At 36.1% G+C, this 26,550-nt stretch overlaps 2 protein-coding genes across 2 annotated transcripts; both read left to right on the forward strand.

Moving 5' to 3' along the window:
• Nucleotides 1–11,166: 11,166 nt before the first annotated feature.
• Nucleotides 11,167–25,619, forward strand: LOC132558893 (uncharacterized). Its single transcript, XM_060223511.1, has 5 exons — nucleotides 11,167–11,350; nucleotides 12,629–12,772; nucleotides 18,098–18,355; nucleotides 24,762–24,899; nucleotides 25,360–25,619. Exons 1-5 carry the CDS (start codon nucleotides 11,167–11,169, stop codon nucleotides 25,617–25,619), a joined length of 984 nt encoding a protein of 327 aa, XP_060079494.1.
• LOC132558963 (myb/SANT-like DNA-binding domain-containing protein 4) lies at nucleotides 20,044–20,926 on the forward strand. The gene is given in 3 exon segments (XM_060223589.1): nucleotides 20,044–20,524; nucleotides 20,527–20,578; nucleotides 20,650–20,926. Coding segments are annotated over 3 exon segments (810 nt in total).
• Nucleotides 25,620–26,550: the final 931 nt, after the last annotated feature.

Genomic DNA, 26,550 nt, shown 5'->3' on the forward strand with positions numbered 1-26,550 from the left:
TACATTGTTTAGTACACAACGAGCAATCGTGGGTAAAACTGTAATCAAAAGAAAACATTTAATAAAATGATATAACGTTATACATTCATACAGAAATATTGAACAGGCTAGCAGCTGGTGCACTTCAAGCAAACAAGGATAAATTTGTGCATATCTATATGAAAAAAAGGAGAAATTTTTATGAAAATAATACACTTTTGACAGTAGAATAGTTTTAAAGACATATTATAGACGCATGTGATATTTTTTTCTTGGAAGTAGAGTTATTTGTAAATGTGACTGACTTTTTGATAATTTTGTATGAACTGAGAAAGTGCTACACCTACTCGTACCCACATCTTTATCTAGCTTAGAAAATCGTGGTCTGCCACGAATATGCTATCGTAAGTAGTTGTATTGTTGGCATTACTTTGGATGAAAATAGTATTCCTAGTTATACGTATATTGTCTATATTTTATTTACAGTTGATATTATTTGATGACGACGAGTTAAATATCACGTGACATCGTATACCTCTATTTACCGTAACTTTGTTAACAGGGGGGACTACCGTTTATATCTTTGGGCGGCGATTCCTGAACTGTTGTCATCAATGTTATTCATAAATAGTCAATGACTTTTTTGCAATGTACAATTGTAAACATAATCGTGAAAAGCATAATATTGTTTACTTGTTTACTTTCAAGGAATTATCACAATTCCCTCGCACATATTACGTACTATATATAGACCATACATTTACAATAATTTTCTAGTTTTTTATACATGTTGCTTGTAAATATAGAATATAGACTACGATTATATTAAACTTTAAAAACGGACTCTGAACTTTTGTATTATAAATATATATTCTACTGTATGTGGGAGAAACATTCGCCCGGGATTGTTTTTATCGCCTTGGCATAAAACTGGTCGGTTTTCAGTTCGTATTAATTAGATAAATATTATACATGTAATTTGAAACTTTGGCCAAGGTTTCACTGATTTTGCCATATTGATAAAATGGCGAAAGTTTCGTCAGTACACTACAGTAATTGTTGGGGGTGAGGAAGGAAAGTGTAGGGATGCAGGGGTCTGCAGAAGGATAATTCGTGATGTAAAGGGAAAACAGAAGGGTAGGCGTGCGGCGTCTAGGGAGGAATTATTCATGACCTGACGGGAAGACAGAGGGGTAAGGATGCGGCGTCTAGATAAGGATAATTCGTGATCTAAAGGGGAGACGGAAGGATAGGCGTGGCGCGTCTTAAGAGACAATTTTGTGACCAGAAGGGAGAAAAGAAAGGAAAGGAAGCGGCGTCTACAGAAATTTAATTCGTGATCTTAAGGAAAAAAGAAAGGAAAGGATGCGGTATCTATAAAAGGGTAATTCGCAACCTAAAGGGAAGACATAAGGGTAGGGGGTGCGGCATTAAGAGAAGAATTATTTGAGATCTAACGGGAGAAAAGAAACGAAGTTGTAAACGGAGTGGACTTTATACTTAACGTAACCCGGACGCACCGAGTAGATAAAATGGATTTTTGGTGCATGGGGGAAAAGATGTAATGCAGATGGACTATGAATTAGTTATTGAAGAATTGGTGATGATGGGCGTGGAAAGGGCGAAGACATATGGTTCAGTAGTAAGGAAGCCATTGATTAGTTAATTCAGTTAATGTTAACTTTCTATCACAATGCAATGTGGTTATGCACTCTCAGATATATACTACTAGTGGTATATGACCTTTAGGACTTTTGATTGGTTGAGGAGTAGAACTTTGACCGAAAAGGCACTTCCTGCACTCGTCGGAATTAAAACGCCGTAAGTAGTCCACGATTGTTTTTGTAATAAGTTGATTAATCTAATATGGATTTTTATCTATCTATTGTATTGAAAATTATGAATCAGTTTATTACTTTTCCTGATTGGTAATGAATTATGATATTTCCACATATTTCTGAAATTGTTAGTTTTGAATATTGATTGGGAACATTTCCCTACAGGTCAAATCATGACACCCTAACTGATGTAAACAATTCATCCTCATAACAGCTTTTCGTTGTGGTAGAAACATGTCTTATAAACTCGTAGTTGTTTAAATATTTATTTTATATCGTTAATAAGCTTTCAAAAGCTGCACAAACATTTGCTAAAACTCGTGTTTTTAGTTACTTTTGAATATTAACTAACTCGAGTGAAAGAAATATCATATACAATAACATCATGTTTGTATCTGCTATTTCGTAAACATTACAAGCCTATAACGTGAAAGCATTAGTTGTGTTTCCATGTTTTATTCATATATGATTTCTAAATTGGTGTGATACAGAACAAATATCAGACACGGAGAAAATCGTAAGAAATGTAGAGAGTAAAACGTTTTATGGAGAAATAAGGACGAAGAGATTACCTCCGTCACACACTCAACATTGCAAACAGAAATGCCTTTTATTCATTCAAACATAATTTATAATCTTTATAAGCCAAAAGTTTGTTGAAAATTGTACAAAAAAGAATATCACTTTTTAATACAAATTTAGAGTCTGATACAGTAGAACTAAATAATCAATTAACCTGCACCATATGGATGTGTTGTCCTTCTAGGACTCGTCAGTGATTTTGGGGTCTACCTTGGGCACGACCGAGGAAAATTCTAGTGCTCGATGAAATGTCAAACTGTAGGTGTGATGATACACTATCGCCAGATGTATGGAAGGTAATTTCAGAAGAGTACATGTTTATATTCTGATTCTTGTTATTATTCGATCGAATTAAAACTTGTACAAAAGACACACAAAGCAAACCCTATTTCAATACATATTTAGAGTTGGATGCAGTAGTACCAAACAAGGAATAAAACGGCAGACACGTGGATCTCTCTGTAGACTGACGGAGTTACTCCCCTTTACGGTCTTTAATCCTTGTCAATAAATACGCTGATAACGATTTAGATAGATGTATATATAGACCCTACCTATCATAATCATTTCTAAACCAGTGGGCCACGAGAAAACACCATTGATAAAGAAATAGTTATACGGACTTTATCAGAACTTATTACAGCCTCAATACTCAGGGGTTACGATTGAGAAAATTAAGTTCGGTTGTTTCCGCAACTATTCGCGTGTATAGTGCACCGATGTGGACATCGGGGTGGATGTCACGTGGTTTAGGGCTATGTAATGCATGCACGTGGATAATGCGGTCTTTCGAGTTGGTTGCTCAACCCTACAACATGTACATTGGTTTATTTGGGAATTATACCTTGGTATGGCGAATGTCGACACAAAAATCGACGATGCTTTGCTTTCTATCCATGAAGATACTAGCGAGTTACATAGTGATAATATTGTTAGTACCGAAGACGCCGTATCTTTGTATCACTTTACAAAAAAAAGTTCTACAAAAGTAAACACAGGAAATTCTTAGCAGTGTGCGAGGCACATGCGCCACGGAGTCCGTGAATAAGCCAGGGACTAATGCTTATGAATTTTAATATGAAGGTCATAAACTACAGTTTAATTTGAACACTGAAATGTTAGCTGGACATTCCAGGTTTGAGACCTTTCAGTTTGCAGCAAACAGAGGACTTTAAGAAGGTTCTGAGGGAGGAGAAGGACACACTAAAACACCGTAACAAACTATTTAAAACTGCGGACCGCCAAGAGTGGGACACTGTTCATGAATATTTGGACCATCCTCTCGGCGGTGATAATGATAACGTCATCGAGTTGCTTGCTATCGTTAACAGGGCGGCTAGAAAGCGAGCTAATGTCAGTCGGGGAAAACGTTGCGAAAGGAAATCAGCAGACAGGGGTAAACAAGATTTGTACGAAATGACATTATCGTGGCTTTAACAAAGCATGTGAACAGCAATGTGGAAACAATATTTACAGCGCAAAAAAAAAACATGCTCTGCTTCTACTGTAGACAACCCGGCCTCTTCGCGAGAAACTGCACCACGTCATCAGTCATGCATTCAGCCTCAGCAATCGGCGAGAATTACTACGGGCAGCAGACTAGTGTCCCCAGTAACTTCGCAGCGTTTAAAAAATCATGTTTTGTATTGGCAAGATTTTTTTTTAAAAGTTTTATTTTGAGCACAGTAAAAGGTCGTTACAGAATCCCTTTTAAAAGTGACCAAAGTCCAACAATTTTGAAAAATAATCGGTCCGTCATTAATAATTCTGAATTCGTAGTTCAAGCTATACATGAATTGTTTAAGGTTGTGTGTGTAAAATAGGTTAAACGTCCATATGTCTGCAATCCATCGACAGTTTCAATTAACAGAACCGGGGAAAAGAGATTAGTTTCGATTTAAGACACGTAAATCAGTATGTTGAAAAGGTGAAGGTTAAATTTGAGGGTGTGAACGAGGCTTTGCATTATGAACAGCAAGGTGCATCTGTAAATTTGATCTCAAAAGTGGCTATCATCATGTTGATATTCATTCGGAGCATCAGAAATGTTTAGGTTTCTGCTGGAAAAATGGGCTTGGTTTTGCTTGGTCACATTTTCATAAAAGTTGTGCGGGTACTCGTATGCATGGCGTCCCCATTGTGGTCTATTTAGACGATGGCTGGTGATACGTAGGAAAAGTGTACTCGTAAGTCTCAATTTGAATCTAGAAATTTCCATAAGATAGTTTCAAGTTTAAAATTAATTGATAGTTTCAGAAATATAAAAAAAAATCGTTTAATGGCATGAGACGTGGTTTCGGTAGTAAGAAATACAAAAACCTTCAAATTGGCATTAGGTAGTATATATGTCATCTAATGTCTGTATATATATCTGTATGTCTGTGGGATTCTTGGGATCACCGAACTTTAATATCATCCGAGGCAATAAATGAACTGTTATTTTGGTCTGACTTCGTTACTAATGTACGCCGGAGCGTATTGTGTTTACAGATGCGAGTGCTTTCGCTGGGAAAGGTTTAAGGTCAGACAAGAACTTGGTACACCTGATGTAGAATGAGGAGGAGAACTTGCAAAGTTCTACTAGGAGAGAGTTAAGAACTGTAGAGATTGTCATGCTTTCGTTAGGCAGTATTCCGTCAGTGAAACTTGTTTAAAGTTTATACACTCAGTCAAAATGTGGACAGGATAGTAAGTAAGGGCAGTATGTCCACAGAGTTGAAAAAAATGAATATTTACAAGTTGTGCATAAAATTAAGCATTAAGATCGAGGTCGAATGGATACCTTGAGAACTCAATGTTGAGGCAGATATGACAGTGAAATGTTCGATTTTGATGATCCAACAGCGTCTTTATCTTTATTGAACAAGAAATGGGAGCCTTGATTATGCGCCAAGTTTGCTGATTGCAATAATAAGAAACTCGAGAAATTCTGTTTAAGTTTTGGGTTCCACGTATGGCAGGTGTCGATGTGTTTACTTATCACTGGCCTGTTGATATGAATTAGTTTGTGCCACCTCTGTGTTTAATCCCTAGAGCACTGGCACATTGTCAGATTTGCGAAGCATGGGTATCATGATAGTCCCGAAGTGAATGTCTGCTATATCCTGGCCTATTACTTGGAACGAACAAGACTTTCGCTTTCACACGTTCATAGAAGATCATATGGAATTGGTCCGACTGTCAAATTTCTTTGGTTTCAGTTCTGGTGTGAACAGTAGTTTCACAAATGGAAGATTTGAGAGTAATGTCTTGGCATTTAAAATTAACTTCCTCATGAGAAGGTCAGTCTGTGTGAGCGTCAATAAGCTGTGAAAATCAGCCTTCAGTATTAATATCGAACGTAGCAAAACAGATATATATAGGAAAGGGAATAAAGTTGTAATTGCTAGCACAGGGGAGGTAACTTGTCCAGTTTTATGAATTTGTAGATATATAGGCATATTGGATATTCCTAATGCATTTATTTTTCGCGCGGTTGTCCTTACGAAGAAATCCAACAGTTATAAACTGTTATTTGAATAAGCCTTTATCATTCACTTAGGCAAGAAAGCTACTTTTGGACTCTCTGTCGTCTATAGTCTTAGTCAGAAAGTTGGTTTACATAGCTAAGGAGCTATTGGAAAAAGACAGCGGTGACTTGCTGCCTTAGGTCAAGAGCCTTAGCATCTATTTGTACACGGTTGCTGCATCCATCCATGCAGATGGACAGCTAATGTTGCAGAAATGGCTGTGTGGGCAGTCATGTACAGAATATACATAAGGGTCCTGGATATCTGTACTTGAGATGCAGCCATGACGACTACACTGGCAGGGATAGGAAAAGAAAAAGATGGTTGAAACCAGTTAAATATACGTACTCGAACGCCAATTGAAACATCATTCAGCAATGAAATCTTACTAAGCAGAGAAATAGACAAATAAGTGGTCAGCCGCACTACATATATTAATGTGTATACATGTAACGATAAAAGGGACATACCCTTTTCATCACAATGAAAGCGACAGATTGGCAATTTCAAAAAAAGTTTTTTTTTATTAAAGGAACCAAAGTACGTGAAAGACTACAGGATCTTGTTTCCTCACGTGAGATGCGAAAGGGCATTCTGATACAATCAACAGATCGACAAACACCTTTTCTGGAGGCTAAACATTCTTTTATCATCCATTTTCATTGGTTTCTCCTATCATGGACAGATGTGCAGAAATATGATGTTAGTTATTTAATTTGAAACCTGCCTAATGCTGGTGAATATAAGATGATTGTACAAAGGACACATAAGTAATAGTGCCTTTTAATAGATATTTAGATTTAGATACAGAATAGCACAATAATGAATTAAACTCTCTTTATGACTCGTCAGTGATGTTACAGGCCGAAATTTTGAAACATGTCAGTAATAATAATAATAATAGACTTTATTTTCATTCGATTACACATTGAGTCAAAGACTCTTCTCACGTGTGGTCGAAAATATAAAACAGTATTTACAGCAAAAATTATTTGGTTTCCTATTCTAAAAACGTAGGCTACCAGCACTGTATGAGTGATAATATAACATCAAATCAACGATTCTACCATTCCATTTCTATTATATTATTGTTTTGTCCTTTTTCATGTGATTTGGCAGCAGTTTAATCCTAAGTGACACATTTTGATTCTTAGGTTGATTCTACCTGCTCTCAAACAGGCAGTATTTGATTATGTTATATGGAGATTCATGTTCAATTATCTGATATATACACTCTAAAGCTTGGTATAAAAAGTCTGTATATATATATGTAGGCATTGTGATACTTCTTAGATAAACGCCATCAAATTAACATATAATACCAAACTTGTTTGAAAAAGATAATTTCAAAATTCCAATTTGTTGCCTCATCCTTATCAAAGATGCACGGGAATCAGTCATTGCCCATGGCCCACCACATCTGTGTGAAAAGTTCCTTCACTCTAGATATTGCTATTTCTGAATATCCGTCTAGATTTGTTTCTCGAGATTCTTGATATAAGTTCACATATCTGACACAATCTGAATCAATTCGTCATATAGAATACGATATTAGTGTAAATCTCATTAAATAGATGTCAGACTGATTTGGAAGAGAAAAATTTGTAATTGTTTATTTATTGTGTGGAGATAATTATAGATGAAAGTGATTTATGATGAATGAAGTCGTATGATTCAGGGATATTTGAAGTACCAAGGTAATTCTGGAATAGATATAATAAGTAAATAATACCTTCTTTAAAAGTCATCATTGATCTCTACATAACAGTGACTCATGTATACCATTGCTATAATATAATACACAGTCAATTCTATGTATCATGCTTGAAGTCAACAGAATCTTTAGTTACTGTTTTAAGCACTTCGAATTTTGGAAATGGCAGTAATAAACTTGTAACATATTTTTCACTGAGATTTAAAATGATTGACTGAAAAGGAAACAAAAAGGTATTAAAAGGAGACTTGTGGATGACTGAATAGATATTACTCGGAGTGCTTACACAAATACTATCATTATGATACTGTCCATTCATTAAAGATACGTGTATATGATTATAATATGGTGATGTATAAAATCTACAACCGTATTATTTTCATTCTCAATATTAGAAAAATAAAGATTGCATAAGAATACATATAGATGGAAATAACATAGAAATATAGATGAAATAAAAAATCTATATCTACTCTATACCATGAAACATTTACATAAAGAAAGAAATAATTACATAAGTAACCAAACTTAATAAAAATTGACTTACCTTAATATATAGCCATTCTGTGTAAACAAGCTGTCATTGATAATAACATCGAATTTGTCTTCTGTTTTAAAATAATATACCCAAATAAAAAAGATGATTCGGTATCTCTATATAGGGTGGCCATGATTCGTTATCTCTATATAGGGTGGCCATGATTCGTTATCTCTATATAGGGTGGCCATGATTCGGTATCTCTATATAGGGTGGCCATGATTCGTTATCTCTATATAGGGTGGCCATGATTCGTTATCTCTATATAGGGTGGCCATGATTCGTTATCTCTATATAGGGTGGTCATGATTCGTTATCTCTATATAGGGTGGCCATGATTCGTTATCTCTATATAGGGTGGCCATGATTCGTTATCTCTATATAGGGTGGCCATGATTCGGTATCTCTATATAGGGTGGCCATGATTCGTTATCTCTATATAGGGTGGCCATGATTCGGTATCTCTATATAGGGTGGCCATGATTCGTTATCTCTATATAGGGTGGCCATGATTGATTCGTTATCTCTATATAGGGTGGCCATGATTCGGTATCTCTATAGAGGGTGGCCATGATTCGGTATCTCTATAGAGGGTGGCCATGATTCGGTATCTCTATATAGGGTGGCCATGATTCGGTATCTCTATATAGGGTGGCCATGATCCGTTATCTCTATATAGGGTGGCCATGATTCGGTATCTCTATATAGGGTGGCCAGGATTCGGTATCTCTATATAGGGTGGCCATGATTCGTTATCTCTATATAGGGTGGCCATGATTCGGTTTCTCTATATAGGGTGGCCATGATTCGGTATCTCTATATAGTGTGGCCAGGATTCGGTATCTCTATATAGGGTGGCCATGATTCGTTATCTCTATATAGGGTGGCCATGATTCGGTATCTCTATATAAGGTGGCCATGATTCGTTATCTCCATATAGGGTGGCCATGATTCGGTATCTCTATATAGGATGGTTATGATTCGGTATCTCCATATAGGGTGGTTATGATTCGGTATCTCTCTATAGGGTGGTCATGATTCGGTATCTCTATATAGGGTGGTCATGATTCGGTATCTCTATATAGGGTGGCCATGATTCGTTATCTCTATATAGGGTGGCCATGATTCGTTATCTCTATATAGGGTGGCCATGATTCGGTATCTCTATATAGGGTGGCCATGATTCGTTATCTCTATATAGGGTGGCCATGATTCGGTATCTCTATAAAGGGTGGCCATGATTCGGTATCTCTATATAGGGTGGCCATGATTCGGTATCTCTATATAGGGTGGCCATGATTCGTTATCTCTATATAGGGTGGTTATGATTCGGTATCTCTATATAGAGTGGTTATGATTCGGTATCTCTATATAGGATGGCCTTGATTCGTTATCTCTATATAGGGTGGCCATGATTCGGTATCTCTATATAGGGTGGCCATGATTCGGTATCTCTATATATATGGTGGCCATGATTCAGTATCTCTATATCGGGTGGCCATGATTCCTCCCCCTTATCATATTACTGCTGTTTCATGACAAAATCACCGTACATCGGTCACGCTAATTACTTTTCCCAGGACAGGTGTAATTGTCCAAATTAACATACATGTATCTCGAAAATGCAATTTAGGTACTGTTGCACTCAGGTCGACATTCAAACAATACAATAACCAATGGATTATGAGCATTTAACACCATTCTATCAGTGGGTAAATGTACTTCACAAAACAATCAACTGATCGTAACAGAATTCAGATTCAAATTCACCAAAACCATGACAAATATCAACAAAGGCACACACATATACATATATATATATCAAAACCGCTTCTGAGCATCATACTAACCTAGAAAAAAACGGACTTTAGACCCGATATGCTTCAAATCCCTCAATCGAGAAACCCGTGTATGAATATTCACAACTTTTTAAGTGGGTATGTAATTTATGTAACTGAATATTCACAATTCATGGAAAACACAGTATTTTCGTTGAAATCAATGACGAGAAAATGTTACATTGTTTTTATCATCTAGTCGATAACCAGACTAGATAACAAACATTTCTTTCGAAGATTTTATTAAGAAATTGTTGGTTAAAATATCCTCCCAAGTTTTCACCGGATTTTTCTTTAAAAACAAATAACTTTAAAATATGTATGACATTTATTTTCTATTGAATATAACAACTACCGATTCTGTGTATAGCGTTGATCAATTAACAAACAAGTTATCAATAAACTACCATATTATTATGACATCGAAGCATGAAGGCAAATGTCATTTGAAGGGATATTAATTAACATACAACTATTTGAAGGTAATACTTATTTTTTTACAGGTGATGCAGTAAACAGTAAATGTTATCTTATTTGTAGATTTAATCAGCGTTATAAAGTAACTGATAGCAAATCCTTATACCGAGATATTAATTTAAAATTTATTGCTTTGACATACAACACAACCGCAGACTATTTAAATGTACATATCGGTGTTCCATTGTCTCTAACGTTAACACCAGCTGTGCATAATGACTAGGGCCCAATTTACTACCCCAAGCATACCTGTAAATGAGCGTTTGACTTCCTACAGAACACATGACGGCTGTCAAAATAATGAATAACTAGTGTGTTTTCCATTGGGTAGATTTGATACACCGTATCGGCAATATTCTAGTGCCTTGTGGATTTCTATGCGTTAATTATGACGGAAGAATTTCGAGGTATTGAATATCCTGATAAACGCGACCCTTTGTGATCGTCTGTCGGTGGATGAATAGACTAACATGATATACAATATGTGTTATTACAGAGGGATGGACGATCATGCCAAATTTATGTTTAGATGATCACGGATTCATTGTCCTCGCCATATGCTTTAAATTTATCCAAACACACACCCGTCAGTTAAACTACCCTCGTGTATTGATCATAGAAACCAAAGCTAGTGTTATTGCTGTGGTTTGTACATAGTCTTTCCATGTTGTTGTAGATTTCTATTCCAGTAATGGTCTGTCCAGTAGGAAATAAGATCATTATTGCAATCAGTGTCAATTTTATTCTACAACTAGCGGGGTTGTGTCTTCCAAACTGGGTGACATCGCAGTCCGGTGGAGAGTATGGAGGACTTTTTGCCTATTGTGTCGGTCCCACCTGTGATTCCCTGCCTCTTATCTTCCACATGGGTAACGGTACGTATCCCAGACATTTAACGGATAAGCTTATCTTAAACACCACCAAAGTATTTTTGTTTCATTGTACTTGGTCTGTACGTTCAGGAGTTATATACTTATGCTATTTCACCACATGGCATGATTTCCATTGAATACAACAGTCGCTGGAACTAAATTTTCTCTATCTATTATTCTGCTTAAATTTTCTGTGAATTTTTCTGTTGGTTCTATCTACGCCGAGTCGTATAATATACAGACATACTACATTCCATAACTCAGCCTTTAACTACCATATCCAAATGCCTCTACATTAGTATATATTTCGTGTTTCTGAAAGAACATGCAATAGTTTTCAAATACAACCATGGCACACCAATAGCATTTCGTCATCATTGGTATACTAAGTTATAACAGACGTCTGGGCAACCCGACATCAATTAAGTCATGACATACAGAGAATAGAGGTAGTTTACAGATAGGTGTAGAGAGTATAGAGATAGTAAATAATGTGTAATTATATCCGAGTCACGTGATGTGAACATTGTTTGGCCATAGGTATGTTTAGCCAATGTTGCGCATGGTTTGGTAACGTCGCGTGTAATATCCCGGATATGTTTCGAGCTTTATCATGGCATTCTTATCAAGGACAGGTGTTTTATATCCTTGATCAACACCGTTTCAAGTCATTAAGTCAATGCTATACACAGGTATCCAGGCCATGCTTTTTACCTGAATGAGGTTTTTTTTTCCAAAATAAACAAAAACTATTCGGTTGCTCTGTGTAGGTTATCAACAATGTTAAGATGATTAAATTGACAGTGAATGTCCAACTGTAAGAAAGTTAAGTCGATTGCATATTTAATGATATATCAAGGTAATTGATCCATTTTAACTCCCCTGCCTTCTCTAACTGAAGATGTTAATTTGGGTTTTCCAAAATCCTTCCATGATTTAAATCCTCCTGGTCAGTAAAAAGTGAAAATGGAATGCTATTCCACATGGTTACATTTGATTTGATATTAGGAGCACCTGCTATATTCCAAGTTAAGCTTACTCTGCTAAAAGGCATTGAGGAATAGGGACATGTCATTACGATATAAAAATATGTTTCGTTACAGCAAAATTGTGAATATTTCAGCAACTGAATAGCAAATGTCGCTATTTTTTCTGAAAAAAAACCGACCCATTTCGGGTAGAGTCACTTCAATATTAATGGAGGATGAAAAGGCAGAATAATTTGTAAATATTGTAGGTACAGATTTGTACTGTTATCGTGTTTTATTGTTTTTGTTGTAGCGGATTATGGGGGAGTTGTATCCCTGCATCTAGTAGGAACGGGTTTATTATTGGTCACTATTTTTGTCGGTTCAATCCTAGCCTGGAGGTCTGGCTGGACAAAAGTTACCTTCCTCGTCATGTCCGGATTCCTCTTCACTGCAGGTGAGTGGTAACATCAATTTGTAAAAAGATAAAAAAAAAAAAAAAAAAAAAGCACTACATAATTTATAAAAAGAGAAGTGAAATCCCCACGTGTGGGAGATTAATTGAGTTTCGTTTTGATCATTTTTCATTTTTCATGTCAGAGCAAACGATTATCAGACACGTTTCAGGCCTTTGTTTAAAGTGTTTTATACATAAGAATATGAAAACAGTGCCTTGTTAGTAAATCATTGGTGCACCTAAGTGTACAGTGGGATCAGATCTATTCGGCTGTAATTTATAAATCAAAGGTTGAACTTTGATAGACGAGACAATAACAAAATTTTCAAGCAAACAGGTCGATTTGCTTAAATCCCATACTTAGATCAACTGGTAGCACGTACATTTCCCTCTCTTTAAGTCGATTTTCCGATACCTGTTCCTGTTTAGAACATCCCGGTTATGGCGTATCCAGATGTCTTCTTTGACCTGCAGTTTTGAACTTGCGAATCACAAGAGAATAGCACATTTCAGTTGAGGATAACAGTATAGCAAAGCCGTGAATGAAGCTGCAGCATTCAATTGTTTTGTCTTTCTATGACTCTTAAGTGATGCATATTCCTAAAGTTTTGAGACAAGGGTGGCGCCAGAGGTGAAACAAAATTGGTCAAAAACGCCTGACTGAGAGGTGCAGAAACTCCATCATGCAAATAATTTTAAATTCAATAAGCACATGGAATATCTAGTACTTGTGTAAAAATTCAAGCGTGACAAGACATTGATTTCACTACCCCTTAGACTAGAGGTTGGTGGTGTACGAACTTTGTTCAATAGATATAGCTTTAATATCACAGAGCAACGGAACAAAAATCAAGACCTGGATCATATAGTTGGCACCATGAAAACATGTATACATTCTGATGATGTAAACAAGGGGGATAATAAGGTAATTTGATGAAAGGAAAGAAAGATAAAAAAACGGAAAAGAATAGATAAAAAGGGCAATTAGTTCCACATAAAAATATCACCAGAGACCTTTCAGGTGATAAAACCGTGGCAATGTCATTGTAACAGCCATGGAATCTCACAGAACATTCCGAAATACAGGTATCCTGGTATATCTAAAGGTTAACGTTCCTAAATAGAAAATCATGGAATGCGTGAACGTAATCAGAGGTACGTGAGACGTATAGTACATCAGAAAGGAAGAAAGACATTTGACGTCTGACTTAGTGAATACCAGAAAAACTTATCAGATCAGAGCGTAAATTATTCTCTGCCAAAGATCAGCAAATTGGGACTTAAAAATCATCAAAATCATATCATAAACTGGTTCGCCCTAGCGGGTCAGTTAGACACAAGTATTATATATCAATAGATTAAAAACAAAGCTGAACCGACTTAAGGGGATCTATACCTACATCCAGGAAAACGAGTTTATTTATATATTCAATATCATTTTTATCACCATTATGAATCCTAGTGTACATCGGGTTGTTCTACAGCCCGAAAGTTCTACTAATCTGATCACCACCTCACACACTGTACTGCTGATTGCAAATTCACATAAATGGTCATTTGATCGATGGATGTGCCAGTGTAGTAATTCGTATGTCACACACACTTTTTTCTAACTGATTTTGATATCTGAAAACATATTCTATGTCTACTTACCAACCTTAAGGTAAAATTTCCTGAATGCGTGTGTTTTTTGACGAAGACAATAGTTAGACAAAATGTTCTGTTTATCAAACCATGTCAATCTATTGTGTACGATTCTAATTGTTTCATCTTTAATAAACATATAGTACAAGCAAGAGTGAAGCTATAAAAATGTAATGTACGCCATGTTTTGTTTCAGCCACCTGTATTTGCTGTGGAGTAACTTGGTTTGTGTTGAATTTCTCCAGGGAGGGCAATTTGTATGTAATGTTTACTGAGGAAAATGTACTTATATCAAATAGGAAAATGATGACGAATCCAAGGCTTAGTTTTGCTTTCTTCATGTGTGCTGTGAGCGGACTTATGAGCCTTGTTCTGGGCGTGGTCACACACACCGTCGGAAAAGCGAAACCAAGGACAACTACTGTTAAGTATGATAGTCGTATCTTTCATTTAGAACGTCTAGACTACGTGAGTCCATCAAATTCAACAGCACAACAAATATTAAAGGCTCAGGCAGCGAATGGTTTACTTGTGGAGGCCAGGCATTTACTGAGTAAAAGGAAGTTCTTTATCCATGTAAATAGAACGAATAACATGCAACAAGCTGTTACATGAGCTCTGAGAGATGAATATGTTCGAAGATAGGTAAAAACGCTTACCGAATGATAAAACGCGATGCTCATTATTCTGGATTGTCGGCAATGACACAACATGTCCATTCAGTCAGGATTTCCAATGAGCCATCAACTCGTGCTTTTCTTCCATCCATGTCGACGAAATGAAGATCATTGTGGCTGGAGTCGTTACATAATAGTCCACGATAACGATTCCTTTAAATAAACTGAAGTTAGTTCCGAGTATGTTGTATGGTAGAATTGGTGAGTTGAATGTTAAAAATAAAATAAAATTTAGCATTGCTAGTTCTTTGTGTTCTTTACGGTCAAAGTCCACTTGATACTTAAATACGCAATGAAAAAAAAACACAATTAGCTGAATAAATAAAATGAATTTTCATAGGAGAGCAACTTCAAAATAGATAAAAGAAAATGAAAACTTATGGTTATTTGAATGAAAAGGTACCTGGAAATAATGATGGACTCCAGTCCTCTTTAAAACTATACTCATACTGCATAGAATGGAACTTGTCAGTTAACACTGATAAGATAAAATGTATATGATCTCCTTTTTATCGTGTCAGTAATTGATACAGATTGAAGCCTTCCGTATGGAAGCCCAATGCAATTGTTCAATTTGGTAGTTAAACTAATATTAACTTACAATGCGAAATTTGGTTCATAGATCTGTATCAAAAGCTTATTTGGACCAAGAAAAGAGCTGATGCAGATGATCAAACTTATGACTAAATCTGCTTTATAAATTTCTCTTTGAACAAATACATTTAAAGTTTTGTAAACACATTTTGGATATTGGTAAATTAGTTAACGTTGTATTCCATGGAGAACTAGGTCAACTTCCAATCGATAGTTATATAATTACTGAAGCATGCATTTCTGTATTGTCAGTTGACATTGAGTTGAGTACCAAAAAGCCGTTTTTGAGCCGATGCACGTGCACTCAAAATCAAAATGTTGCTTTCTTATTTTGGATATAACTGATTTATAAGGGGATATAACTATGTTACCTATATATTGAAATCAGTTTTGACGTCATATCCAAAGAAATGACGACATTACTGTCGAGGCATTTTCATGAACTCAACGACAAATTTTCCAAATGATGCTACACTGCAAGATGTTTCCCTTTGGCTTTATACAACAACTTCCTATTTCACAAATGATTCTGTTGCCTCCATCCTCTCCATCACCCACACACTTTTATCGCGTAAATGACATTGAGTGCTACTGTTTAACAGAGGCGGAACTCTCCTGATTTACAACATGAAAACATTTTTTAAATCATTACTGATCACTTTTTATCATTTTTTTGTTTGTTTATATCTAATATTGCGATCATTTCAAAGAATTTATTGCAATAAACCTATGATAAAACTCGAAACAATTAAATGAAATTTAATTAATGTATGTATAGTACCAATTCAAAGCTTTTTTTTTTAAATAAAAAATCGTTATTTAAATGCATCAAAATGAGCATAAAATATTACTTTGAATATGGTCTAATAGGCCTAGATTCGTCAACTCGCCCACAAAAAATTCGCTCCAGAAAAATCGATTTTCTCCTTCCGGGCCGGGCTAGAGTATACAATCGGCGCCAATTTTAAATAGAAACGAAAGCAGAGCCTTAGGAACTAAATGAGAAGTGTCATAAATTGGAAAAGAAGCATTGATAAAAAATTTGGGAGGGGGATTTATATTGTGCGAACATGATGTTAAATTGTTGAATAAATTCGCAGAATGCAAAGATTATATACAGCCTGTAATTCACTGGATGATGAATTGCATAACTTTTTCCATATCTCCATTAATAAATCGGTAAGGTCCAAGCTATATCTCCATGTTGCGGAAATATTTTACTCCACTTTAAGTTATCATATAAACCTTACAAATAGTATGTTGTCATCCAATATGAGAATCGTACTTCAGGACGTTTTATTTATCAAACGGTCATAATTCACGGCACTGTTACAACCAATCAACTTTACAGAAATACTCCATTGCTGCATTTCTGATGTTGCAAAAATATCACGTGATACTTGTTTATGGTAAATGAATCACAAGGTATTATTCAATCTTCACTAATATTGTATCAGTCAAAATTCATTGAGTACGATAATTTATTATGGAGGATTATGCCTGTTGCTGATAAATTACGCCTCAGTCGCTAATGTGCATGGCAGTTTCTACCCGATTTTTTCAACCGGAATGCTAACGATATATAATCTTTCTTTTTCACTAAAAAACTAAGCATATGTCTTTTACCGTCACGTTGCGTCCTCGTCCTTTATTTTTCATTAATTGTTATATTCAACCAAATTGAAAAGTTAAATGTATGAACATCAAAAAAGTTAAGTATAGCGAAATCTTGCAACGAGACACATGTTCACGAATATCCAAGCATACTATTTGATGTTACATTATTACTGAAATTGTTTCCGTTGGAACTTAAGACCTTAATAGACATGGTTAAAACGAAATTGCTCAGCGAATGACGCGACTTGAGTGAACCAACGGCCTGGCCTCTTATGCTAATGGTCTACATCTGAAGTCTTAAGTCTATATCTTAGGTATAATGTGCTCCATTGAACATGACTCTGTCACCCGATTTCTGTTCTATCATCTGTACTAGTGACCAAGTAAAACCTTGAAAAATGTACCTACACCTTTTCAGCATTTGCTAAGCGAGGATAAATAATGCGCAGCCATATTTTATGATATTTCATCGCTGAATGAGCAGGAAATCTACGCTAGATTTTCACAACAATACAAAAGTAATTACTGGTGAGTCAGTATTGTATTTGATACAATACATGTACCCCTTTTGACAATCACAGGTAATATGTTCACATCGGTATTACAAAAATCAGTGCATGTAATTGTCCGTGTTTTAAATGTCAGTCACTCAGAACACAGATAGAATAACACGCGAACTGTTATAACGGAGGTTGGCTTGTGGACGAGAACAATCACGCACTCGATACCCAACACTCCACCAGGAGGACTAAGAATTTCACTATATGTTTCATTGTAACATTCTTAACTTCAGTCATCCATGATTCTATCAGGACGATGGCAGAAACGACAGCCGTGGGAGTTTACTGGTACCTCTCTTTTCTACCTATCCTCGTTATACAGATAGCGAGTCTGGTGACGCCCTGCTGGTACCAAGTCTCTTGGGTTCAGGAGGGGATCATTCGACAGCAGCACGCAGGACTGTTCACGGCATTCAATGGTGCTGACTATCTTGTTATATGCGCGGGGATGGATACGTGTAAAGACTTTGACCCCAGCGCATCATGTAAGTGTTTTTATCTCTCTCTATATATATATGCTAATGAATGAGCTATAAGTGATTCGATCAGGCTTTCTTTATGACACATAAATATTTGTAAAGCATGCCAGCTCTGAGACGGTGTAAAGAATATTTTCAAAAATTTATAAAAATATCAACGTTAGCACTCTTCGAGAATTAGTGTTTCACTATTTTTCATGAGTCGCTCTATACTCGTTCAGGATGGCAAGATAATTCTAACGTAAACAGCATATGCTTCAGCGTTTCATAATCCCTCTACAAATATGATTTAACATTGATTGTGTAAGGTAAACAATATCGAACACGAATCACTGGTCATAAATCTTAAACATTAAACGCCTGTCCTTGAATATATTACAGCGTACACGGGAAATATAAATGTTAGCACTTTTCAGATTTTTTTTTACTGTTTTTAATGAGTCACCGTATACTCGTTCTGAATTGCTCTCATCCACAATTTGTCACCACAGGAAGTCAACCTCTTGACCTCATACTAAAAACCTGACAATTATGCAAACATTAAATTCTGGTTTTATCGTCTTTCAGGTAATTTTTATTTCATTTATCGGGAATAATCCTATTCTCCGGTATGTGTTCTGTATGTGTGCATTGTCATTGCTTTAATTCGTTGCATTGCCTTATTTCATAACTAGAAACCGTAAATAAAAAATTAAACAAAAAACAATCAAACGTGATTGATGATAGGACAGTAATCAGCTTTTATTTCAACTTCTAAACATCTTTATAATAAAATTATTGTTTTGTTGCGTTGTATTCTATACTTTTGGTTTAAAAAGACTGAGTAAAAAAATTGTAAGCTCATAAGATTTATAACATTGTCTCATGACACCAACTCTTACTTTGGGAGAGATATTCAAAGGAACTTTTCTAGAATTATTTTCAAAGACTCACAAGTGTCAATGTAACTGTTACACACCTCATTCTAATCGTATCCTACTACCAAACAGTGCGCCTGAAAACAACATCTCTTTGATAACGGGAAAGAGAAAGTTGAAGATCGCTGTTTTTAACGACGTTAGTACGGAATCAATCTGGTAACAACAATAGTTACGATGGTTGTTATGATCTCGCGCTGGATGTCATTTATCACACCTTAAATCATTTTTCCAGCTTGTTTTGACGCCTTGTCATTATGTCGTTAGAATACTTTATCGTTAGAAAATTCGACATGTATATTTCATATAAAATGTCCCTCATACTGTTTATAACAGGTAAAATAATATAACTCTAACGTAAACAACATAAGCTACAAAGTTACTAAATCCCTCCACAAATATGATTCAACATTGATTGTGTGAGGTAAACAATACCGAACAGCTAAGTTCTAGATAAAGATAAGGGGCCGGTAACTAGAAAAATGGACTGAAGATAGGATTTAAGGGAGCTTTAAGATTAAACAAAGGGCATGGTAAGTGGGTAATTACAAGCCTCCTTATCACACCATTAAACCTATCGTAGGGCTCTCTTAAACTGTTCTCAGGTAAACATAATACTAAGCTACGCATCGTTGAATCCGGACTCTCCGTCTTCGTTTCTTTGACTACTAAATTTTTTTAAATCATGGAAACGTTTGACTCAGATACTGAGTATACCCAAGCGGCTATTTGATACCGACTTACTTTCGTTTTAACTTGGTAAACAAAACCACGTGTAAGAACATGGCAGAGGCGGACCAAAAAACAACCAGCAAGCGGCCTAGAAAGCCCAACTTTTCACCAACAGAATTAGAGATCCTCGTGGACGAAGTGAGTAAAAATAGAAACTTGATAATGGGAAAATTCAGCGATACTGTGACAAATGAAAAGAAGAAGAGAATTTGGACACTTATCGCAGCAAAGATAAATGCTGCATCTCAAGCTTCAAGAAGTATGGAGGACGTCAAAAAGAAATGGCAAGACTGGTCTAGCGTTGTAAAGGGGAAAGCGTCAAAATTCGACAGGGAAAGAAAAAGGACAGGTAACAAAGAAATGACAGAACTGGGTCTGACGCCTTTAGAAGAAAAAGTGCTTTCTGTACTTGGGATGACAGAAGTAGACGGCATCAACACTGAGATGGCGGACACATTTGAACTAGAAAGGTCAGTAGACGCAGATATGCAGAGTGTAGAGTCCATAGAAATACAAAGTAGTAATGAATCTTCTGACATCAAACTTACCTTAAACAATTTTGGGATAGATCAACCAATGCAATATTGTTTTACACCAAACAAGGAAACCCCAAAGAACATATGAAACCCCAAAGACTGGACATAGTTTTGGACATAGTGAAACATCAAACGCTGGACATAGTGTCCCATCAATTGCATCAAACGTTGTGCCATGTAGAAGTAAAAAAAGAAAAGTAGCTCGCGAATTGACCGAGGATGAATCGTCCAAGATATATGCTTTCGAAAAGGAAAAACTTACTGTTGAAAAAGAAAGATTAGAAATAGAAAAGGAAAGACTTCAGGTTGAAAAATCCAGCAATGTGAAGTCGTGTCTTTATAATCAGCCGTTCCAACCAGATGATGCAGATGCTCCATTCAGTTTAACCTGTCTTTAATAAGTAAGTAAACAGAAGATAAATACACATTTACCTACGTTATAAACACTGTAGTGATAATAATAAACTTCATTATATTTTGCAAAAATGATGAAACAAGTTATCAAACTTATAATAATCATACTTTTGGCCTGTATATTAGCGATTGAGGGGTTTGTGCCCACAGGAAACCCGCGTGGTCGGGCAAAATGATCAATGAATTTTTAGCCAACCATCATTACAAATGGTAATATCCCGGACGTCCATACATAATTCTTGTTATCGCTATATCTCAAGAAGTACTGGATACATCTTTCGTATAATTAAACCTTTAGTCATATTGAATTTTAAGAGTAATTCAGTCTTTACTTTAAAGTATATATCCGGCAATAAGCCCATAAATGATAATAAGCCCACTCATGTCATTTCCATTTCATAGATTTCTTACTCATTGTCCTATCTATATGAAATCCAAATATTGCTTTCGCAATTCAATTTATGGAAGCAGTATATCTTTATCATGAAATCCAAGTTTCATCTAGATGCACTTTGACATTTGAAGAATTTCATCTTAAAATCACGTTTCTGTTATCGCAAGTTTCATTTGAACCAAGACAGCTTTCCGATCATGTTTTGTTTTTGTAATTTACATTGGATCAGTGACTATTCTGAGATTTGTTTTATTGGATATAATTCTTCCTGTAAACCGGTGCATAAAGCAATGCCAAATACTCACAAATTCAGACTCAATTTTGTTTTAGTATTTTTCTGTTTATTACATTTTTGACATGTAAAACTAGTTAATATAGATAATTATAAGGAGTTTTCTTCCACAGCAACAAGTTTTATTTAATTTTAATTATTTGAAGCAGTAATTGTTATTTCTGTTAAAGTGTTATTAAAATGTTTTGTTGAAATTTACACTAGTAGTCATCAGTCTTTGTTGTTTTTGACAGTTCAGAATATCAGTTATGCATAACTATTGTCCAAAGGTTGTCGCTATTACGTTTTCTCTAGCTTGGATGCCCGACTGTGAATCCGGCTGGTACTGATCTTGTATATCTTCCTCTGGGTCGTCATTTTCATCAGAGACATCCTCGCAAGGGAGTTGTTTCTTCATGCAAATATTGTGCAATATTGCTGTCGACATTATCACCCTAGTTGATCTCTCAGGGGACAAAATAAGCCCTTTGAAAAGGCATCGAAATCTCATTTTCCAGATTCCAAATGTTCTCTCAATCACGCAGCGAGTGGCCCGATGTGCGACGTTATACCTTCTGTCCGCAGGTGACGCTGGTGCCAATTTTGGGGTCAAAAGCCACGGTCTAAGACCATAGCCACTGTCTCCGAGGAGATAACCATTATGAATATGGCCGGTCTCAAAGGCATTACACACGCCAGAATTATTCCAAATGTGGGAATCGTGTGTACAGCCGGGTCATTTCGCAACGACATTTAAGAATTGGTAGTTTGCATCGCAGATCCCTTGTATATTCAAAGCGTGAAAACCTTTTCTGCACACGTATAGATGCTCTCCACGGTCGGAGTATGTATGGGAATTAAACTGCCGTCCACGGCTCCTAGAACATTTGGGAATCCTCGAATCCTGAAGAAATCTTGTTTTACTTTAAGTTGTTCCTGATCAGTCAAGGGAAACTTTATATACGTTCTAGCATGACGTGAAAGAATCAGTGACACATCCCTTACAGCGCGAGATACCGCCATCTTGCTCACCCCATGTGCATCCCCAATGACGGACATGTAGCTTCCACTGGCGTAATATCGCAAAGCAACCATAGTCTGCAGGGAAACCGGAAGAGCTCTACTTCTCCTCGTTATTCTTGAAATGTCGTTTTGGAATAAGTTACAAATTTCAAATATAGATTCCCTATCAAGGCGATAATCGTTCACGATCGCTTGGTCACTTAGAAAATCCAATGGATTTTGGCGATCCCTGAATAACCTCCTTGGAACATCTCGGTTTTCTTGAAAAAGCATCAATATCAAAGCCATGGTGGTACAATATCTTTACTGGATTGTGCACTAAGAGTGGTTTAGGGGCGGTCAAGGGCATCCTTAGTCTAAGTGAAAGTTTCAAGTTTAAGGTGGGGATGTAGTTACGCCCTTAAACTTCTAAGTGAGGTATAAGAGTACTTTAAGGATACCTTAGAGTTTAAGAGGGTTTCTGGTTATCCTAACTACGGAAGGGAGAGGTAAGGGCGAGCTAAGGACAGATGTTCAGTTAGACTTAAAAATTACCGTTTTGCTTGTCTAAGTAAGCTTTCAGTTACACCCTTAGTACTTAAGGGAACTTAAAGTTGCCCTTAGGTCTTAAGGGAGCTTCTAGTTACTGGCCCCAGACATATACCATATATCATATGATACTCTCTTCAATTATATCAATTGCCAGATCATGTTTGCAAAGTTATCAATAAAACGTCACTTCAAATCTTTACATTATTTCCTGAAAATTATATAGATTTAGTTTCGGAAATCGGGAAATCCATTAAGACTTCCGGGTTTATATTTGATTCTGGCGGTAATTTTGCATTACTGATATATGTAATATATTTATTTATGTATTCATCCAAAGTATATTTTATATTCCCCGAAAATTTTCGGGGAAGCATATGGTCGCCGACCGTCCGTCTTTCCGTCCGTCTTTTTCGTGTCCGGAGCATACCTTTGCTTACACTTAAGTAAGGATTATGAAACTTAGTGTATGCATTGATCTTGCTAAAACAAACATGTTTTTCTCCATAGTATTGCTTGCAGTTTAGGTGGAATATGAAACTTTGCGTGTAAATTGATCATACGAAGACAAAGTGCAGTGTACAAATGTTATGGCCCGGAACCCCTTAATTAGAGAGTTATTGCCCTTTGTTAAAAATTTTTGTCATGACCATAGCTTCGCTAATATTAAATCTGGGATCATACTTATAGAATGTACAGTAAACCAAATTCAGGCGCTTTGTTCAAATTTTGTGCCCAATGACGCCGTTTTCGGGAAGCATTCACCAGTTTTACCGATACTCGTCTTTCTAAACAATTGAAGCAAAATAAGTTATTTGAACAATTCCACTTGAATGCCCTCTCTCCATAGGCAGACTAATGGCAAGGAGAGACATTGTTGGCCCTTGTCGTCATTCCAACATTTAGTAATACAATGGATCCCACTTGTTTACTCTTGTACTGATGGAAACACTTCTTTGAAATTTCGTGCCTGGACCTTGCTGAATAATGATAAAATACAGATAAAGTTCCGGTCAATAACTTACCATAGTTACGGCCGTTAAACTTGAATGTTTTAGGTTCCAAGTAATTTATAATTCATATAGTCATGTCGCCTACCGGAGAAAATTCGATCATCTGCTCGTTAATTTTGGATTTTTTATTATGTACACACAATCAACAGCTATGATGGTTTAAAGCGACATCGCGGTAAAACGATTTTTAATGGATTTTTAAAAAATATTGCATATATTATATAATGACGTGTGGTTTTCCCTGAATATAAACACATAAAGAGGTTCATTTATAATTCAGAAAAACTGCATCTTTTAATCCACATTCTGGATATGTAAATATTTGCGTCATATATGATTACGCATGTGCACAAATCACTGTCGGCTCCATGGCTCAAGGCCGCAATTTTTTATAATCTATTGTAAATCTTGCCATCTGCCCAAGTTGAAATGTACATACATGGTACATATTGAGTACATCTTATGGATGGATATTGTTTAGCTAATATCTAAACACTGACATCACAGAATTCTGAAACCTAACGCCTTTTTGTGCTTATTTGTGTAACTAATTTTAACTTCATGACATGACAGTAATTTGTTATTTTCAGTGAATAATGATATTGCGAAGACACTTTTGATGGCAGGAAGTGTTTTGCTGTTGTTGGGGTTCGTAGTGTCCGCACCAGGGTGTTCGAAAACTAATAGAGGAAATAATCTGATACTTACAAGAATTTGCGGATATACAGGTATGATGCATGCTGGTACTTCCAACAAAACTGCATCGTACAAACGCACAGAAATGAACCAGTTTGTACGCTACGGCCTTGTCAATGTTCTCCAATGATGAATAGATAAACTTGAGATAGATTCCTACCTACGATGTTTATAACCTTTTATCTGTCTGGCGTCCATTGAATTATTCTATGTAATATTTTTGCATATGTATCACTTGTGTTAAATACGTATGTAGCAGCGTTTTTTTATTAGCTGTGTCAGTCATCAATCAATTGTAAGGCCCTAATATGGACAGTGACGTTACGTCATGAATTGAAACTGGCGCAGCAAAGCAAAAATATAGCATGATTGATAAACAAAAGTGGACGCTGTTATAAACAGGCTTTCGTATTTTGTTATGTTTTACCTATTCTCAAACTTTTAATGTGAATATTTTACACCATTGAACTTTCTGAATGTTGTGTTTTACAGCTTTCCTAACGCTGACTGGATGTCTTTGGATCTATATAGCATTTCATTGTGACACGTATCAGATCCGTGGATCATTTATTTCACTCCAACTTGGGCATTGCTTCTACTTGACAGTGTTGACGGGCTGTGTGTCACTGATAATGACGTTCTGTTTCGGATTGGCTTCCATGAAGGACATTCCTGTGACGCATCATAATTTACACGATGACGTCATTACAAAGGAAAACCGAACACTAAGCAAATTCTTGCCTGATTTATAAAAACACAATTATTTGTCTACTTCAATGTTTAAAATTGAAAAAATGTAAATAGGCGTCCTTACTTTCGACTCGTGATAACACTGGGTCACAGCGCTCGAGCTCGAGCTCTCGAGGTCATGGTACACACAAACAGAGTCAAAGTTCACTCCTTAACCCATTGGTTAAACTCTTAAACAACACATGAGGTCTGTCTTTCCTTCATCATGATATCACGCTGCATCTTCTTCGCTTGCCATCTTGCCGCGCTCTCTACCTAAGCTGATTCCCCGAACCCCTCGGACTTCTTCCCAATAACAATGTCTCAAAGTCAACTCGCCCTACAGTCGCACGACACTAAACTTTTATATACATCAACAAACCACATTTATTCTGACAATACGCTTGGTAAGAAATTGATGCATAGCAACGATAGATTTAGAACAGATCTATTCAGCATGCGTTGATAAGGCACCTCAAGTTTTATCGCAAGTTACAGAACAACGCTCAAGAATGCGTAGGCTCAACATGTTTACTTTGCCAAGAAACTTGTTTGCGCAAAGATTGTCACATGTCATAGAATTATCGTGCTAAGGATATATTTTCCAGGTTTTTTTTTACACATTCATATTTAAAATCCATCTAACTCCCTTTCGAACACCTTTAATATTGCTTGTACGTAATTAAAAAATGGTGTAGGAATTCCACTTCATGTTTTAACAGGTATAGTTTTTTTGCACAAATTTTAATCTTTTTTAATTCAAATCTGATAGATTAGATACTTTGCTTTTTAATTATTGTTTTCATATCGTATCATAACTGACGAAATTAATTAATGATTTTATGAATTTATTGACGAATAAATGTGTATAAAATGTGTTTATAACAATGAACTTGCCATCAGGCTTCTGACAATTTATACTTGCTTGACAATAAAATATGCGTAATGTCCTAG

This window comes from Ylistrum balloti, unplaced genomic scaffold (genome assembly GCF_031769215.1).
Source record: "Ylistrum balloti isolate Yb309-2 unplaced genomic scaffold, AGI_CSIRO_Ybal_v1 Utg370840, whole genome shotgun sequence".
In the NCBI taxonomy this organism is placed as follows: Eukaryota; Metazoa; Mollusca; class Bivalvia; order Pectinida; family Pectinidae; genus Ylistrum; species Ylistrum balloti.